The sequence below is a fragment of the Patagioenas fasciata genome, chromosome 7 (genome assembly GCF_037038585.1).
Source record: "Patagioenas fasciata isolate bPatFas1 chromosome 7, bPatFas1.hap1, whole genome shotgun sequence".
Taxonomy (NCBI): Eukaryota; Metazoa; Chordata; class Aves; order Columbiformes; family Columbidae; genus Patagioenas; species Patagioenas fasciata.
This window is the reverse complement of record NC_092526.1, coordinates 5803428-5823391: the sequence shown is the minus strand read 5'-3', so window position 1 is coordinate 5823391 and position 19964 is coordinate 5803428. Positions and strand designations below refer to the sequence as shown.

Below are 19964 nucleotides of genomic sequence, written 5' to 3'. Positions count from 1 at the left end.
TCTTCTGTAAGCCGTGGAACATTAAGGTGATGACAAGCAAGAGTTCTCACTCCCCACACTGGCAGCTGCGCTTCTCTGTACCTTCCAACATCACTTACAAAAATGGAAGTGAAAAGATGGTAAAAATAATTTTCCGCAGCTCTGCTGGGCAGAAGAAAACTTGTCTTTAAGAATAATGAACAGTGAGTAATAGACTATAGAACATATCTTGTTTAAAAAACAAAAAACAGCACTAAAATGGAAGAGATGACAAGCAATACGGAGAAGAGAATTACACATCAGACTGTTCCAACTGAAACAGGATAGAGCTGAGTAAAGATGTGTAAGAAAAGCTGCACGTCCAGTTTGATTTCAACAGAAGCTGCACCAACTCAAGGGCTCACCCTGTGCAAAATCCCCCAGACCCTCTTTTCAATGATGAGTGAGTCCTCTGACCACGTACATGCTATGGAGCACCAAGCACAGCAAGAGGTCTGCAGGAAAGGATCTAAAGGGTGGGAGAGTCACAGCATGTCAGGAATTGGAAGGGACCTCAAAAGCTCATCCAGTGCAATCCCCCCGCTGGAGCAGGAACACCCAGCTGAGGTTTCACAGGAAGGTGTCCAGGCGGGTTTGAATGTCTGCACAGAAGGAGACTCCACAACCTCCCTGGGCAGCCTGGGCCAGGCTGCGTCACCCTCACTGAGAAGTTTCTTCTCATATTTAAATGGAACCTCCTATGTTCCCGTTTGCACCCACTGCCCCTTGTCCTATCATTGGTTGTCACCGAGAAGAGCCTGGCTCCATCCTCATGACACCCACCCTTTACATATTTATAAACATTAATGAGGTCACTGCTCCAAGCTAAAGAGCCCCAGCTCCCTCAGCCTTTTCTCTCACTGGAGATGCTTCACTCCATCATCTTTATTGCTCAGGGCTGGACTCTCTCCAGCAGTTCCCTGTCCTTCTGGAACTGAGGGGCCCAGAACTGGACACAATATTCCAGATGGGGTCTCACCAGGGCAGAGGGGCAGAAGAACCTCTCTGACCTACTGACCACCCCCCTTCTAATCCACCCCAGGTACCACTGGTCTTCCTGGCCACAAGGGTCCAGTGCTGGCTCATGGTCATCCTGCTGTCCCCAGGACCCCCAGGTCCCTTTCCCCTACGCTGCTCTCTAACAGGTCATTCCCCAACTTATACTGGAACCTCAGATCTCAAGGCAAACCCAAAGCTCCCAGTCCTGTTGGTCTTGACAGCAGCAGATACAGCTTGAGTTGGTGTCACTCCCACACTGAACCCATCACATCTTCTCTGGCAGACGCCTTCCCACTCTGTTTGCAAAGCCACTTCCTGCTTTGACTACATTCAAACACTGTTTTTAAACTGATTTTTGTTTATCTGGATTCTTTCACAGCTCTGGTTTAGAGTGTGGCAACACAAACTGCTCACTGCTTTACTTCCTTCAGCTGAGGGAGTGACAGCTGGAAAAGGGTGGAAGAAAACAAGTAAGAGCAGAAAAGTGTAGCTGGAAGAGATAAATCAGAATGACTAAATCACTTTTACCAAGATAACACCTAACCCAAAATCCAGCCCCGAGTCAGTGCTACGGAAAAACTCAATTAGAGAAATAGCAAGTATTATACTGAAGTGTTTTCAACAGGAAACAAACATTCACTTCCTAGGAAAATGAAGACCGAATGGATAGTATACAAAGAACAGCCATTAAATAATCAGAAGTTTGGATGAAGGAGGTGCTAGTGGTGGGGAATATATGGAAGAATCTTTCAAGAAGGGACTTTTCTTGGTCTAGATTAAAATATGTTCTGTTAATTGTCCTAAAGTATCTAAAAAGTCACTATAAGAGGAGAGAAACAAACTGCTGCGCATGTCAGCTCACAGCACGATTCAAGGCTGGAGTTGTAAGAGGGATGAAAACACAGGCTCATGGAATCTCTTCTCTGAATATTACAAAACTGATAGAAAAAACCTCCTTGAGGAATATTGCACACTAGTTTGTTCTGCCTCCAAAGAAGGTGATAAAATACGTGACCCCTCAACCCCTAACTCTAATCTCTGTTCTTTTTCCTCTCAAACAGGAAAAGGTAGAGCAGGTGTGGATTTATCTAACTTTTCTCCACACTGTGAGATAAGTAAGAACAAAATAAGGACTTGCATCAAAAGTGTTACAAGCACAAATTCACGCATTCAAATGTTGGCAAGTATTACAACTCCTGCGTAGTCTTAAATTATCCCACGATACGCTCAATCAAAATTCTTTGATTACATCCGTGCTTATTATTCTTTCAAAACACCCGGTCTCATGCCCTGAAGAGTGACTGTTGCTTTCTCTCATTATGTGCAGCCTCGTGCCCTACGACACAAATGCATTTTGTTGAAACCCTGCTCTGAATACAAAGCTGTTCATTTCCAAATGGGCACTTTACCAGCATTCACACCTCTATCTCCTACCGCTTCCCACATATTAATGAATTCTTCTCCACAAAATCCTCCCAAGCTTAAATGAAATAATCTCCCATAAAACTTAAACCCAGAATTTCAAGCCTATCCACTAATTACGACTGCTCAACTTAAAAATATGTTATGCTGGATATTGTAGAGCCTGATTTTTGTCTTTGACATGGAAACACTATTTTCTCTAAACCTTATTCCAAATCACAGACTGTTGAACACAGTTAAAACTGCTGCATACCAAGGATGCAGGTGGCTCACACTGGCTATTCATATCAGATAATATACATAATCAGTAGTGCTTTGTAGAACATTTGGCTAAAATAAATCACCAGCAACAGGAGGAATCCTCTCCTAAAATGCTGGACAAAGTCCTAAGTAGAAATCAGCCTGTCCCTACCTAATTCACGTCCTTCCTATGAAACAAAGAGAACAAATGAGGAAAGCTTCATTAAATCTGAGAGTTACTGTGGTCTTCAATGCGCAAGAAATCTGCATCAAGAGCAATGAATGTCCGTGCATGTGAGTTGTACATGTACATCATACACACACATCCTACACCAGCAGCTTATCTGTAACAACTCTGAACAGTCTCCGCTGAGAACCGACTTGGGTATGATCTGCTGGCATTCAAATATTTCAAACCAAAGTGTACTGAATGCTTAAACATGCATTTAAGTGACAATATTAAAACTTCACTTCTGGAAATGTTAGAATGTGTATCAATTTTTGCAATGTGAGCTGCATATGCTACGGTATTATGACACACTAAAATACTACTATGTTCAGAAAACTGTCTACATGACAAATAACAAACCAATAATCTAATAGGGAGAGTAATACATAAGCAAACAAAGAAACAAACAAATCCTTGAACTTTCAGAAGATGTAATGCTTTCACATCAGTAAACCACGTCAAGCACTCAGGAATACAAACGAGAGCTTGGCTTGGTGTAGTCAACCAATTTCTGTTCCAATTTAAATATTTTGGTTAGAGGTCTGATTTTCTGTTGAAGTCAGTATAATCCCTCTTGGAAAAGCCGTTTGCTTATTCTCTTCTCCTTATGCTCAGACAAATGAGCCGAGACAGCAGAAAGTCCCATTTATCATCATTTTGCTGCGTAAAATCAGCCAAGAGCTGGGGCTGTACAATTTTTGTCTCTGAAGGAGTCTATAAGCAAAATCGTACATTTGTAAAACTTAGAAAACTGTCAGATATAAAGTGGTTCTTTTTCAGCAGGTAAAAAAAGACAGCAATTCGCAAACAACCTACTATCAATATAATGTTCTCATTTAAAACCTGTTAAATATGAATCCCTGAGTATTTTGGTTTGAGGTTTGTAGATTTGCTGTCAAATCCTAATGAATAAAAGTGATCTAAATCAAGCTGAAGCAGAGTCAATGAGACCACTTTTCTTCTTGATAGCCTTCTTCTAGACTCCTCTGCATTAAAAGTTTACATCTTCAATGAGCTAATTACCCATTGATTGAAGGTAAACCTGTTTTCAAGTGCCAGTCTGGACACTGTCCAAACTCATAAATTCTGTAGCTTAGAAACACTGAGCCTGAGGCCAACTGCAAACTCGGGCCACATTTTCTGTGTGTTTGTGTGTGTGCGTGTCATCTTACCTCCAAAAATGAATTAACCAGCTCAAGGTAACGGTAATAAGCAAACTTAAAACCAAAAAAAACCCCAGATTTATAGTGGCAGAGCATGTTTATTTCAAAACCTGAAGAAAACAAGTGCTCCCCAACTTTCAGTTATTTTACTGTATTTTTCAATATGATAAAGCAGTGATTGATTCTCTTTCCACCACGAGTTGACATAGTTGTGTATTTTGATAGATAACTTCAGACAATTTATTTAACTGATCAAAAGGGAGAAAGAGAAACTTGTCGGCAAGTTGGAAATACCTGTCTTTAAAGAAAAGCTGCTCATCACCCATCATGTCCAAAACCTTCTGCCCAAGGCTGTAATTGGCCTTCTCAGCCACAGCAGGAGAAACCTGTTCAAACTGTTTTATGCATGTAAAAATAAAGTTTTAAATAAAGTTTTAAACTTACAATTCAATCACAGTCTCTGTGAAAATAAGGAAATACTTAAAAGGCAAGGATGCAGCCTGTGGACAGGAACTTTTGCAGATGTTCCACTGTACATTTTTTATTTTGGTATCAAAATGCTCTTAAAACTCACTTTTTGCTTTCACTTGCAGTAAATCTTACCATCTCTAAAAGAAAAATAAAATTTAAATAATCATACTTGTTTTTCATTTTTCCTTAAAATCTCCCCAATCCCTTCAAGTGGAGAAACAAACCAAATCGTTACCTTGGTAACATTTCAGCCATACTTTTTAAACAGCAACACTGAAATGTTAGTTAATAGATGAATTTGCATTTATACGTCTAGTATCCCATTCTTTGACATTATAAGCCTGTAGACCTGTACAAATATACAGCCTCTGCCAGACAGACTCAGCCTTAAGAGTTTCTAATGATGGAGTTTAAAATTTTACATGGATAATGTGCTAACATCTCAGCCTTGTAAATTTTTCCTGTATCTATCAAAGTCTCAGCTAATTAAAATCATTTTTCCTGTCCTTTCTTTAACAAGGAGAATAATAAACTACCTTTCAATTTAACCAGTCTTTTATAGAAAACAGATACAGATTTTCTCAACCTTCTCTTTTCTAGATGAGACAACCACAGCTCCTGCAAATTTTACACAGGCCATGGTTTTTTTACACCTTTAATTTTTATTATTATCTCCAGATTTCCTCTGATGTTTCCATGTAAACAGCCCCAAGAGAACAGGAGTTTCTATCATGATGAGATCATCGTACCGCCAAGGAATTAACTGAATGGGTTTCATCATTTGTGTGAGTTTGGGTGGTTCTGGTTAATTCAGAAGAGTAAAGCCAAAGCTTTTATACTTCAAACCCTGATCTATTGTCAGTGAGGAAGGAAATGAGTAGCATGACCATAGCTTATAAGAAAACCTGTGGCTTACAGAATTTTGTACTGCTACAATACAAAGATTGATGTAAAAAAACCCACACACACAAAATGTGTGGTCATCACTAGAAAAAAAAGTTCTGGGGAACTTTGTAAAATAATACAATATCTGTGTTAAAGAAATGTTGTTCATTTTATAGAAAAAAAAGAAAAACCTTAAACTCTTTCTCTCTTTCTAAATATATATGCAGACATACATAGACACAGTCTCTAAGTCCATAATAATGCAAGTACAACTGTAAAAAGATGGGGCCTAAACAGCTATTTTTTAAGGTATTTTTCTGTGTTTCCACTCATGCCGTACTCTAATTCATATTACAACCTGTCTTCAACATAAATGACCTTACAGAAGCTCGTTAGATGATAAGAAAATCAGGTAATAAAAAATAAAATAAAAGGGGAATTCAGATGGACATTAACATAATGTACATGCATTATAGAGCTTTCAACTCCCATTTATATTCTCATTCAGAAACAAAGTGGCCTCAATTCTCTCTAGTTTAATTGCTTTCATCTTGAAGAAAATCATAGAGTGATTAAATCACATTGCTTTTGCCTGAACATTTCAGTTATTTAAAAAAAAAATACATCAAGACTTCCATACTAGGCAGAATAACATGCCAGTTTTCCATGTCCTTCACAAATTACAAATTGTAATTCTCAGATTCAGAGAAATTTCAGTAAAAGATGAGCGTTTTAATCACAGGCTTAATTAGGTGTGGACTGATGTGCAGGGATTTGAGGACAGGCATAGGAGTAACTACACTAATTACGTAGAGAGAGTTGAAAAGCAAGTGTGAGGACACATGATGCATCAGCTGTGAACTGCCCCGAGCAATCAAACTCATAGAGTTTTATTAGTGTTGCTTCTGTGCATGTGTTCAGCTTGGTTTGTGGAGACAGTTCAAACAGCTACGAACCAAAAGCACCATCGAAAAGCAGATTTGGGTAATGAAGAGTCTCTAGTCAGATACCAGCTGAGTTCTTCAGGTGGGTTCAGAGAACCTGCCTCGGTGAGGGACCTGTGATGCTGCATTCAAGATCCTCTGGACCAACCCCCTCAGTGAGGGTGGCAGAGCCTGGCCCAGGCTGCCCAGGGGGTTGTGGAGTCTCCTTCTCTGCAGACATTCAAACCCGCCTGGACACCTTCCTGTGGAACCTCAGCTGGGTGTTCCTGCTCCATGGGGGATTGGACTGGATGAGCTTTTGAGGTCCCTTCCAATCCCTAACGTTCTGTGATTCTGTAACCAGATCACAAGCAAGAAGACTTTTACTGACTTTTCAGCTATTTTAATGTTTGCAAGTTTGTTACAGACTACAGCTATTTTATAATTTCATAAGTGCTTTTTAAAAAGCTCATCTATTGAAGCATTGTATTTCCACAGAATTTTTTTTCTATAATTATTGAGGCTACTCAAATATTTTTTCCCACTAGTAGCAACATAGCAAAAAATCCATTACTGGTGCCCAATAATGGCACACGCTACAATGGAAAAAAGCTTATTTAAGTTCATGTCGTGAGAGGCATTTCATCAGTATTACACTAGTTAGCTTTTTATTCTCTGGACAGTAGCCCTGATTATTAGATAATATAATCACTGAGAACATCAGTGGGCTGGCTATTCTGGTAACGCTGCCAGTGTTTGCTTCGCCAACTCTTTCACAAAGTTTTACGATCATTGGAAAAAATATTCCTCATCACTCACAGATTATCACTGCTATTAGTTTCTTTTTTCTTCGGGTAATCAGTACAGTTCATCCTCAAATACACACAAAAGATTGGATATTAATGGTAGTTATCTATTATTAATTTCAGGAATGTTTGACTAATAAAAAGGTGTGCACAACAGCAAATGTGTTCACGTAATTACTTGAAAACATGGGTGTACCAAGCCTGTTCAAGTTTATTCTGCTTTATTGTCTTTATTTTAGTAGTCACTTTGACCCAACTCTATAACCTGATAGTGTTAATGAGTTTCCTGTTAATGCAAATCAAGCAAATTCTGGATATTTTGATTCCTTCAATTTTATCAGTGACCCGTATCACATTATTTTAGGAGAGACAGAGCAGATGAAGGGATCTCTACCTCTGTTTTGTTTAGAAGTGGCAGCAGCATCAAGGGTTCCCAGTGAGCAGCTCTGTCCTACTGCACGAGAAATAAAGTTTCAAAGGAGATTAGTTCCAGGGGGAAATGTGAAGGTGACAAAGTTTTATGTCTCTGTTTAGTTAGCAACAATTAAAATTAAAATGAGGAATATTTTGGTCTGATTAAGTACCTTTTCTTTTCTGAATTGTTTTGCCTCTACTGTTATAACATTTCCAACTGTACACACTGAAAGAGGCTCTGGAGGGGAAGGATTAATAACAAAATCTGAATTCTTTATGCAAACTTCCATATTATGATGAGTTATTACAATTTTTTTCATAAGATTCTTTTTTATTTTTCTTTTTTTTTTTCTTTTTAATGAAGAATATTATTTTTCAGGTCACCTTTAAAACTTTGTAGAACTGAGTGTGTCTTATATGTATCTTACGGCTCTTTGAAACTGCTTTGTGACACAAAAAGGAACTGAGCTCTTTTAATAATGGCATGTTATTAAAATACTAATGATTGTGCTGTTTAAAAGTGAGCTTTAATGATTATAACACTCCTCTTTGATCAGCAGAAAATGGTGAATAATCTGAGAGTAAAAAACACAAACAGAAAAGTTTTAAGACTCAGAGATCTCTCCCAAGCCTTGTGACTGCTATAAAAGCTCAGAGACAAGAGAGTAAAAAGAGAATAAAAAAGGCAGCAGACAATAAGTACAGATGTTTTCTTTTTATCCTGAAAGACTCCCCTGCCTAAATAACAATGAAGCAAATAAAGAAAAATATATACTGGTTTGACCTCCCTTGCTTTTTGGGTTTCTGCTCTTTTCCTCCCCTGTAAGAAACTCGACCTCCTCGCTGAAAACAAATCCCTCGAATTCCTTTCCCTTTTCCTTGTCCAAGAAATCACTCAAAATCCAATTGCCATTTATTGCAGTGTCAGGGAAGGCTGTCAGGTCAGGCTGAAGATGTTTTTCTTTCTCTCTGCCTATGCAGCAGCCCCTCAGGCATCATGATGTCTCCAGCTTGTGTCAAAGATGCAAAAGGCCACGTCCCTTTCCAACCCCTTCACTAGTCACGATGAACGGGAGAAGCAATTCTAATCAAAGCAGTTCTAATTAAAAAAATAATTTAAAAAAAGGTTTAAAATACAATCTCTTGCTGTCTAGATGGGATGGGGATCTATAAGGAAGCCAAAACATTTCCTGGTGCAGCCCAAGATCCTGTTTTACTCTGTACGTGTGTTTTGTAACCCATCCGTTCACTTACTGTCATGCTTAGCTCAAGGCAAATAAAAAGTCAAAAACCCCACTATTCTTCATGTCTAAAAGACAGTTATTTATTTTGGTTTTGTTTTTGTTTGTTTGGCTTTTTATTATTTTTTAGCAAGACACAAGTACAGAAAGAAGAAAAAGTAAATTACTTTCAGTAAAGTTGATTGGGAAAGGTCTCCCTCCACCTCCTCAGGAGCTGACTTGCTTTTTTCTGGCTACTGCAGGTTTAAAACCAGAGGATTATAGGCTTGGCCTCAGGCTCTGTCTAGTCAGATGCTCCATCAAAGACTTTACAATGTAAAAGTTTCTCTTCGTTTTTTTATAAGATCCTGCCAAGCAGGATCGCTCTGACCGGCTTAAAAGGCTGCCCGTGCCGCCAAACAGTTTGAATTGTCTATATGACCTCTCAAAGGTTGTTTTCCATCCTCGGGGATGGCTTTTCCATACCCCAGGCACCCTCTCCTGCACACAGCTCTCTAGCAACAAAAACTTTTGGTTCAATGATGTGCAAAACTTTCCCATTCCCTTGGCTTTCTAGTGTGAAATGCTCCATGGATTTGACGATGCATTTCAGTCTGGCCAACAAACGTGAACATCCCAGGAGGATAATCATCCACAGCCTGAGTGAGAATATAACAAACAGCAGCTGACTGCTCTGGGTGATAACTGGGTTCTCATCACCAACCTCCAACTTCTTCCTCTTGCACCTATCAGAATTATTACATATATCGAATAAATGTATAAGTAAAAAAGAAATGAAAACTTCAAAAGGCAGAAACACTTGTTTCTTATTATTTTTCTATATTTTCTCACAAATGATGGTGTTTTAAAGATGCTGTTTAAGTCTGTCCTTATAGAGAAGATGGCATTTCAAGGTGTCATCTTCCCATTTGCTTTCTCTGGTTTTCTGAAATTTTGAACTGAGGCAAATTTCCCTGCTGTGTTTCAAAAATATCATTATGTGGTTTTAATTATTATTATTTTCATACTGTGGCTTTGATTATAGCCAGAGAAAAAGCTGTGCTTAGAATCCTTAGAATCAAAGAGAAATTTAATGGAATAATATTTTTATATTTTTTTCCTCAGAATAAATTTCCGAGATAAGGAAGGAGGAAAGTTAGGCTATTAATTCTTCCCTTGTTCACCTTTGGGGATCAGAAAGGGATCAACTGACTATTACAGACTTAAAATGCAAGAGAAAATTTTGGGGTTTTTTGCTGTTGTGCAGTTGATGCTTTTTATTTTCCCCCTAACTTATTAACATTACTGAGAAATGGTACATAACTCCGTAACACATTAATATTTTTCTTTTAACATTGTCATATCACAATCTCTTCCTGTATGCTCTGTAAGCAGAGCTTGTGTTTTTCCTTTCTTTTAAAATTTCTATAACATAGTAGAAAGAAAAGCCGATTAAAAGATTTATTCGAATATTTACATGACACACACTGTTGCAGTATGAAAGTGTGAGCTTGCTCCTTTTGTAAATCTCTTTAGCAGAAAGTCTTTTCTCTCCATTGTTACCAATACAACTTTCAACGGTAGTTACAAGCTCCCATCTCAATTACTTCAGCCTCTAATTGGGCACCTTCTCCACTTCTTCTCTCCTTCCTCCTCCTCTCCCCGTCCTGGCCTGGGTGGTGATCCAGGGAGGACGTGTCCAACCCATCTCCTCACTCCAGGACTTCTTTGCCCTCTTCTCCGCGCATCCTCCCTTTGCGCATCCTTTTTATAATCCCACTCTGCGCACCCTTTCTCTCCACTTCTCCTTATATTTGGAAGAATTTTTAAAGTGGGTTCTGGTTCAGTACCCTCTGCGTTACAAACACTGATCTCAAAATTCATCCCTTTCCATAAGCTTATGAAATGCAGTAGGGAATTACAATTGGCAGCCCAACTGGGATCAGAGCCATCGTTCCAAGTCACACATCACAGGGACCAGGAGCAGCCCTGAGCCAACAGCCCTACCTGCTGTTCCTGCCTTTCCCTGCTTCCTGGTGTTCCCAAAGAAACTGGAAAATGGTTTCCAGGAGAAATTAAGACACTCTGATATTTATATTACTCAATGCATGAAGATGTCTAAGTAGCACGGTCAGGATTGAACATTTCCTGCACTCCTGTTGTGAGGGAACTGCAGTATCTCCCTACTCCCATGCATTTTTCCTTTGTACAATGTCACTATACATTCTCCATTCCCACTGTGAAGCAGTGGAAGGCAACAATTTACCTTCAACACTGGAGGTAATTAAGTATAGATATTTACAATATAAATATGCAGATGTACCCAGTTAGCAGTGCATTCCACAATATCAATTCCTAATGTTCCTGAACGCATCCAAATATCAGATAACTTAAACAACACACATTTTATGCTTTCTAGTAAATACAAGAGGATGCGGAGACATAAAGAAATAAAATGCTTTGTCTATGGACATTTAGCTGGTTTGTGGCAGATCTATCCTCCTGTGAGTTTTAAATGTATTACCTTCCCTATTATATATGTACGGTGATCAGAGTCTCATGAATATGCGTGCTGGTTGCCAAACTAGTTGGAATCCTTTAAAAAGTCATTCCCCACAAGTACAGCAGAGAAAATCATTCTAATTCAGCTCATATTTGTTTCCTGTAACAGTCCTCAGCGCTGTCATCAATTTTACACCAGTTTCAAGGACCAGTAGGAGCAATACGTTCTGCTTCTTGACCACTGGAAAAAATAAGTCCCATATGATAATTTATCAAAACTATGAACTGCAGACGTGAGAAGCCAAACATCTCACTTCAAAGGGATTTGATAGGTAATATATTATGGCAAAACTATTTAATCTCCCTCTGTTTCTGATTGGTATTTTATTTCCTACTAACACTGTTGTAGCTTTATCTTCAATAGATGTTTTGCTAACACATCCGGACTCTGAAGTACTCAAAGGATCAGAGAAGACGTAGCTGCTCCTGCTGGCAATGACTCCCTATCACAGCTCCGATACTTACACTGGGCTCCTCCTCACTGAAAACTATTTGACGTAAGGGATGAGGATTAGTACTGCAAGACCTCTAACTAGGCAAATTATTAGCTATTTTTTTGCAGCGGATGTGGGTTTGATTTTTTCACTGATTTTCTTTAAGGTGGGCTTGCATTAGACACAGTCTGGAATACTTAAAAATTGAAACTCAGGTCAGACTGATAAAAGTGCTGAAATCCTAAACCAAAGTAACATGATTAAATTAGAAACATAAAAAGCATGCTTGTTCAAGCGGTTTTTGAATAGCAGAATTTTTCTCCGCTTAATTTAAAGTTCAGTTTTAAAAACATAACAAAAGTTCCTCTGTTCATTGTATGATACGAAATAAACTTAGTCATTCACGTTCCATTGTCAGCTCGTAGAACAAAACATAAAACATCACCACTAAACACCTAATAAAACTTGCAGGCACAGAGAGGTAAAATTAATCACACTCAAAATAAATTCCTGAGTGCAGCGAGGGGAACCATTGAGAATTAAGAAATTTTCCACCTGCGCTTTAGTTGTTCTATTGATAAATGCAGAAGTTCTGGTTCACAGAAGAACTAAACGTATAACAGCACAGACATGAACATGCAAGAATAACAGGGCTTGACCCTGTGCTCCTACAGGAACTTTATCATAAATGTGAGGACTTGTGATCAGGCTCAGAATTCCATAGCACAGGGAATGGTCTCCTCTGGGAGATCGTAACTTCAGCTTGGAGAACGCTGGGGCCGAGGAACATACTACGACAGCAACACACATGACGGGAGCAAACACCTTACAATGTAATTACATTTAGTGCCTGAATATGTAATTCTTATAGGAGATAAAACCTCCAAGAGCAGCCTCAGTTTCATATTTACATTAATAACAACAAACAAAAACCAAACCAACAAAACAAAACCCTAAGAAAAAACAACCAACCAACCCCCCACCCCCAAAAAAACCACCCAAAAAACAGCCAGCCAAACAAAACCAGAACCACAACAAAATCCAAAATGTGATTTATAATCATACGCTTACAGTATATAAACATCACTGACTTAAGCTACTTAAGAAGCCATTGCACACTGACTTTTATGCAACTCACTCATTCAGTGCTCAACTGGCAACATTTTCTTTATACAGAATCACAGAACTGTTTCAGTTGGAAAAGACCCTTAAGATAGAGTCCAACTGTTTTTTGTGATTCTTTAAATAACATAAAACCAGTAAGTTAGCTAGAAAGCAATATCATACTTCGAGTTAGAAATATGTCCCAACTAGTATCAGCAAGAAACAGTAAAAAAAAGAAGCAGCCAGAATGTGTTTTGATTATCTATTTGCATCCTGTACTACAACCCAGGCACAGACAAGAAGAACTAATATATAAGGGGGTGAGCTTATTGGTTAAAATGTATGCTAGATATCCTTTTAACAGAACAACATATGTCAGATAATTAATAAAATTGCCAATAAACCCAGTAAAGAAATAACTGATGAAATGTAAAACACGCATTCTGAGAAAAATTTCCATCGAGTGTTTCCATCCTGAAATAAATTGGTATTGCTGTGAAGAATCACACTCTGAAATACCAAAAACACTCGTGGTCTCTCTTGCACTTAGAGCTCCACTAAACCAGATGCTGTTTCTCTCACAGACAGCACTGAAAACAGAGACTGTCTGAATGAGAACAGTTTGTAGGCAGCAGATCCCAACCGAAGGAAAACCAACCTCTCTTTTTCTGTTCTACCTCCCCCCAGGTAATCAAGGGTTGGGTACAACTCTTGCATCCCCAAACAGAGGGGGGATATTGCTCACAACAAGCTTTGGAATCATATATCATAAATCCAGCAAAGAATACACAAGCAGAGGCATAGAAAAAAAAAGGCTGCTGTTGGCAAGTTTGAAAGCTTCAAGTTGTTTCAGATCAGAGCTTGCAGAACATCAATTTATGCAAGAATTTTTATTTTTCTTTTAAAACAACTCTTCAGTCAGATCGAGTTAAGCTTACCATCTGCTGCAGATAGAAATACAACTATATTCAAGAATCACATTATAAAACTTCTTGTAAACTTTACATGCAAGCTGTTCTTGTCAGAATTAAAGTCATAGTGATAATGCATCTTAATATTCAAGCAGGCTTTAAATAAAGAGTGACAAAAGTCCACATATGGATGGCAAGCTGTTCTACAGTAAATATTTTTGTATTTTTTGAGAAGGGGCTTATGGCCGTTTCCACTAGGCATTTCAGTCTAAACTACTCACACACTAATGAAAACAAGATAAAAACCCCATGCAAAATCCTCACCAAAATTTAGATTTTAAATTAACTTGATCCTATTCCTGTCCCTATTTAATTAAGTTTTAACTTCATCATTTGCTTGAAGACTTTTCCCAGCTGGTGGCTGTTACAGAATGGAAGAGTTTTAGTACCCTGTATTTTAAGCAAGGCTTTATTCCCAAGTGACACAATGTATATACGGAGAAGAAAATGCAAATACAATGTAATTTTACCATTACAGCTGACCCTCTAAGGCAGAGTAAAAATCCTTCCACTTTTTTTGTGTAATTAAACTTGTTAAAGCCATTTCCAATGTTCCTGCAACTGAGGGGACACAGAATAAAAAAACCACCTCAGAAGCTCCTTTTCCACAACTTACAGAAAAACAGAGGCAAAATAAAATCTTATGACAAGTAAGGATAAAATAGTTGGGTTTTTTTCATTTCTGGTTCCATTTTGAGAAGTTACAAGGCACATGTTGCAATTAGTATAGTTAATTGGTCACCACAAATTCATTACACGTTACTGTTTTGTTATGGAGACTATGCAAACAACTCAATTCAGCCCTGAAAAGATAGCAGATGTATAATATGTATAATATGGAGTCACAGACATTTATAAAATAGATCCTAATGCAGATAAATAATCTTACCCTGATGTTGGATCAACAGCTATGGCCTTAGGGTTGTTAAGATCCAGCTCGATGAGTGTAATGCACACTGATCCGTTCTGGCTGCAAACGAAGATCCTGTCACTGACGTGATCCACAAAGTAAAAATTCCCGGTGATCCAATCAATTGCTATTTGCTGTACATCTGCCAAAAAAGGAAAGAAAAGCAAATCTCAGAAGTTGAATTGTAGTACAAATAAATGGCCTGCGAGCTGCTTCACCAAGCAGATGCTGTACCCAGTTAAAGAGCTGAAGCTGGTTTTATATGTATAATGTGGTACAAAATAAGGAATCCAATTCTCAACACAACAATACTGGTTGGAGGGAATTTTTCCTTTTTAAGTACAAAAGTCCAATTGCAACTTCAACGGCATGAAAGATACGCATTTCTTTGTGGTTCTCTTAAATATTGTCACTGTGAACTTTTTAAGTTGTATATTCCGAAGTAGCATCACTGGATGTTGGTGCGTCTGTGAGCCGGGGGTGGCAGATGGCGGGGGGACCACAGCCTCTGCAGATCCTGCTCTGGGACATCTGTCACACTGTGGGGATGCTATACGGATAAAGCTTGTAAAAGTTTATTAGCTATGTTTACAGGGGACTAAAACCAGGTAATACACACCTCACAGACATTTTCAAAACTCTGTGTAGATATGCATGTCCAAAACCACTGTATGTAATAGAAAAAACACGCGTGTGCACGCATTCATTTATATTCAAATTACGTTTTTTTTCCCGTAGTTCTGAGAAATCTGATTTCTGACTCAACTGCCACAATAAGCAGCACTAAAGTACCTGTCTCTGTGATACTTTATATATAGAGGCGTTTCTTACAATGATGGGAGTTTTCCTTCTCAGGATGCTAAGGTAGCTTCACAACTATATAACATGACTGTTCTAAAACAGTCCTTTCTTTTTGTTGTGGGACCCTGGAGCCCCTTTTTGTAATTGCCTTCTATATCCTGCAATATTCTTATAAGTCAACCCACCTGTCCATACACAGTCTTACAGTTACAGTGAGCAAAAGTATAAAGAAGTGCAAAGAACATAAGTATATCAATTTAATTTAACTAAGATTTCTTTACTTCCTATTCTTTTGGACAGAAATGTAGTGATACCACCCTGAAAGACAGAATTAAATATTCTTAAAGTAAGAATAACTCAATTTCTGTTGCAATATTTCATGTCAAATGTTTTCAATGTTAAAGATTTTTTAAATAAGTGTTCCTTGTATTACAGTGGTTTCAAAACACTCCTAACATGAGTTGCAATTCTTTCATGATGAGAGAAGCCAGATGTGATAGTAGGGTTTTTTTGGTTACTTTCAGTTTTCTGTATTTCTTCTGTCAAGCTTCAGAATTTGTATTTTTAGGGTTTTTTTACCACGTTCCTGATTCAGAAAAAAACCTGTAAAGTAAAGTAAACCGGACTCAGAACTGTGAGTAAAGTAAACCCGATTCAGAACTGTAAAGTAAAATAAACCCAATTCAGAACTGTAAAGTAAAGTAAACCTGACTCAGAACTGTAAGTAAAGTAAACCTGATTCAGAAAAAAACTGTGGTCATTGAAGCCATTTAAGTTTTTTACAATAACTGAGGGCTCATGCATTTGTTAAATACTTAAAACAGACATGGAGACTCATGCGTTGCCCTTCAAACTACAGGTAACGTAAACAAGATTTACTCCATAAAACATCAGGAATAGCTACCAGCTATTGCCATTACACAGTTCACTGCTGTCTCCTCTGTCCCAGGTTTCTCCCCTTCCGCTACTTATTTTCCTTTTAATTCAAAGCGAATATTATGCCTCTTCTTTTCCAATAGGTCCTATTACAAAGATATGCTGAGCCAGAATAAAGAAATACTCCATTTAGTCCAGTGTCCAATCTCCCAAGGAGGTCAATGTCAGATGCACTACAAGCCATATGAAAGCACTAATGGTTTCTAGACAATAAACGAGCAGGAAAATGAGGTTTTCTTCATCATCCAAACAAAATATAGAACGTCTTTTTTAAAATATATCAGAAAAAACTCTGTCTCTCTGGAAATCAGTTCAAGTATTTTCAATGTGTCTGCTTTCCATTTTCAGTCAGATTAATGAAATCAAACGTTTACAGCTCACGGATTCAATGAGTCCTTTGAAAATGGAAAACAGGCTTTCATGGAAGAAAAGCATCGCTCAAAATGTTATTCGTAAAGAATGGAAGTTGCAAAAGGGATTCAATTTTAAATAAATGTAGAAATGAAACCAGTAATTAAATTTCTGCGGTGAGAGCTCTGGAAATCTACTACACATTGGGAAGTGCAGGAAAGGGAACAAGCTTAAGTAGCGACCCGCTGGAAGAGGCTCCTGGTTTCTTCTTTACCTGTCGGAAAAGTACCGATTTTTATATAAATGTGATATTTACCCGAAAGGCATGACACATAGGGATTATTAGATCTGTTGACATAACAATACTTGCATTAATATTTTTGTTTTCCTTAGTTATTCATTAAGAGATCACAAGAAATGGCACTAAACAGGTTATTTTGTACGGAAAACAAGGATAAATAATTGAAGAGCACATTAGGCATAACTATTTGCATCAAACAGTTAAAACTGAGGCTGCTCAGCAAAAGCGAGACATCGAGAAGCAATTTCACACCATGACCGTTGTGTCAAAGGCTTCAAAAAGCACTGATAGCTCGTCACTCCTATTTGCCTGATTGCCATTCACAGGTAGGTTGTATTTGGGAAGGGCAGAGGCTATTGGCAAGAGTAGGCTCATTACAGTGGTTCCTTGTAAAGCTGGTCACTACAAAGCATAGCTGACTTAATCACACTTCCAGAAAAAGAGACACATTAATTCACATTTTTCCTCACAAGCTACTGTATGAAATGGAGGAGAGATCTCCCACGATGCAAAGAAAACTTCTCACAAAAATAGACCTTCCGGGGCTGTACCCCACTGTAATCTTGTAATTAGCCTGGACAATTAACCCACAGTAGCATTTGCAGTTAACAGTTACAAGCATGTTGTGTACTGTAGACACCACTGATCTGTTTTGAGTTTTGTCTACTTTGCACCGTGCTCTCTGCCGTGAATTGGACACATCCCATTTCTCACAAGAGAAGTAGTTTATAAGGAATTGTCCAAGTCTACTCCTCCATAAAATTATATTCTACGTGAAAAAAACACCCTTAGCTAGCAGATAACAGTTTTTATGAATCAAATTCTTAATCTCTATGGTTTCACTAGCAGCTATTCATTAAGCTGTTCTGAACAGCTCTCCAGTTATCATACAATGGAATGCACTGTATACCACAGAGATAAGGGTTTGGTTGCACTGGGGACTTCTAAAATACATATTATTGTACTCAAGAAGTCACTGAATTAATTTCATGCCTATTTCTGGATTCATATATTAAAACCCAGTATGTATAGATGTCTACTCCACTTACATCTTTAAAGTAATTAATCTTTTTTCTTTCATTCACACACTTTCTGAAGTCTCTGAAGTCTCTATGACTCTCCTTGAAAACACATATATTTATTCCGAACTATCTTGTATATATTTTTGAAGGTTTTTCCTATTTTAATAACAGTTTCCTTGGAGCATTTCTGCCAAATGCGATCATCTTTCCTTTATTACTTTCTTGAAACTAGGATTTCCTCTTAAGGACTTCATAAAGAATATTTAAGACATCATATAGCCTAAATTCTCCTGTAGTTAATGACATTATGTAGACCACGGGGACTAGCAAAAGTGTGGCTAGAAGCATACTTTTTCTATTTCTTTAAACATACAAATATTATTATACTTTTAGAGAAAATATAAATTTTATATGAGGGTGGATAAACCTTCAAAGGGTACTGGAAACATATGTTTTGCGGCTAAAACATAGCCTATAAAAATCAGTGCCATTTTGAATGACTGCCTTCTTTCACTTTAATTTTCAAACCCCTATCTTGTACTGTATGCATCACTATATTTATTTCCACTTCAAATCAAGACTTGCAATAAGATTTCAGTTCACAGAAGAGAGGGACAAGCAGTGCCATATTCTTGATTACACTACTGGTACAATCGAGGATTCAGCACATGCACTGCCTATGAAAATCAACATTATATTAACAGATTTCCTTTCATCCAGATATTGAAGAGATATTAGAAACAGAAAAAATAGCAAGCTTTCTCCATTTATCCACTTCAGTAAAAGCATCCCTTGTTTTTAATGTGAGAAATGATCTAAGCAAACTGCTCAGTGGAACTCATGGTAGTTGGAGTCTTTTTTAGAAACTTCAGAGTGAACTGGAGAATGATTTGGGACGAAATATAATTAAAATTAAAAATGCTCAGTGCACTCTCCATATGCTTCTAGTTAATAATGAAAGAAAGAAAAAACCTCTCTCTATTTTAAGGGAAATAACTTAGCTTCTCGTGCCTTACATGCTTAAAATTTTCCTTGCACTGAACATGATTGCAATGAGCAAATGGACTTGGAAATCCACTCAAGATTCAAGGACCAACAATTCCATCGGCAATTAGTATCAGAAATCAGAACCATGACTCTTTCTTGCTCTTTCGGTACTCATTTTTCTTCCATACCCCATATGCATTTCTTCTGAAGGACTACAACATCCAGACCTCCACAAAGAAAGTCTTCTGGGCTTCCTTGGGGAGCTGAGAGAAATGGAAATGATTTACAAAGTGGTGCCCTGATACCCTGTGATTTCAGCCTTGAAACCTCAAAGTGTTTTCTATTTTTACTGCATCAAATCATCAAGTGCTTATTTTACAGAAATATTTCCACTTTGCAAAGAGCAGCTCAGCGTCCTCACAGGCAGTCAGGTCTGCTGAGAGTCACTTGCTTAATTTATTTGATTACACCAGTATGGTGGTTTTGAGGATTGCGCAACAGTTGGCCATATGCTGGGGGAATAAACGCTTTGAAGAAGCAAGAGAGGATCGTTGTAATAAAAGTTTCAGGAGTTTCACTCTTCTGTCATGAGCATCCTAACACATGGAAGGTGTTAGGAAAGTCCCCACCAGCAGCACGATACAGGAGGACAAGTGTGGCACTGCCCAAATGCCCCGTATCAGGACATGTCACCTTCTGGTCCCTCTGTCTGCAGAGGCAAAGAGAACAGACCTGCACATCTCCTGGGTATGTTCACACCTGCTTACTCCTCAACCTGCTATGAAAGTGTTTGTC

General features: G+C 38.1%; 1 protein-coding gene across 4 annotated transcripts in view; it reads right to left on the bottom strand.

Moving 5' to 3' along the window:
* Positions 1 to 19964, bottom strand: part of LRP1B (LDL receptor related protein 1B) — a 687296-nt gene that overhangs the window by 296952 nt on the left and 370380 nt on the right. For all 4 annotated transcript variants that reach the window (XM_065840662.2, XM_071810731.1, XM_071810729.1 and 1 more), the window contains exon 7: positions 14751 to 14913. In XM_065840662.2, the coding sequence (XP_065696734.1) occupies positions 14751 to 14913 (163 nt within the window). The remainder of the gene's footprint in view (positions 1 to 14750; positions 14914 to 19964) is intronic.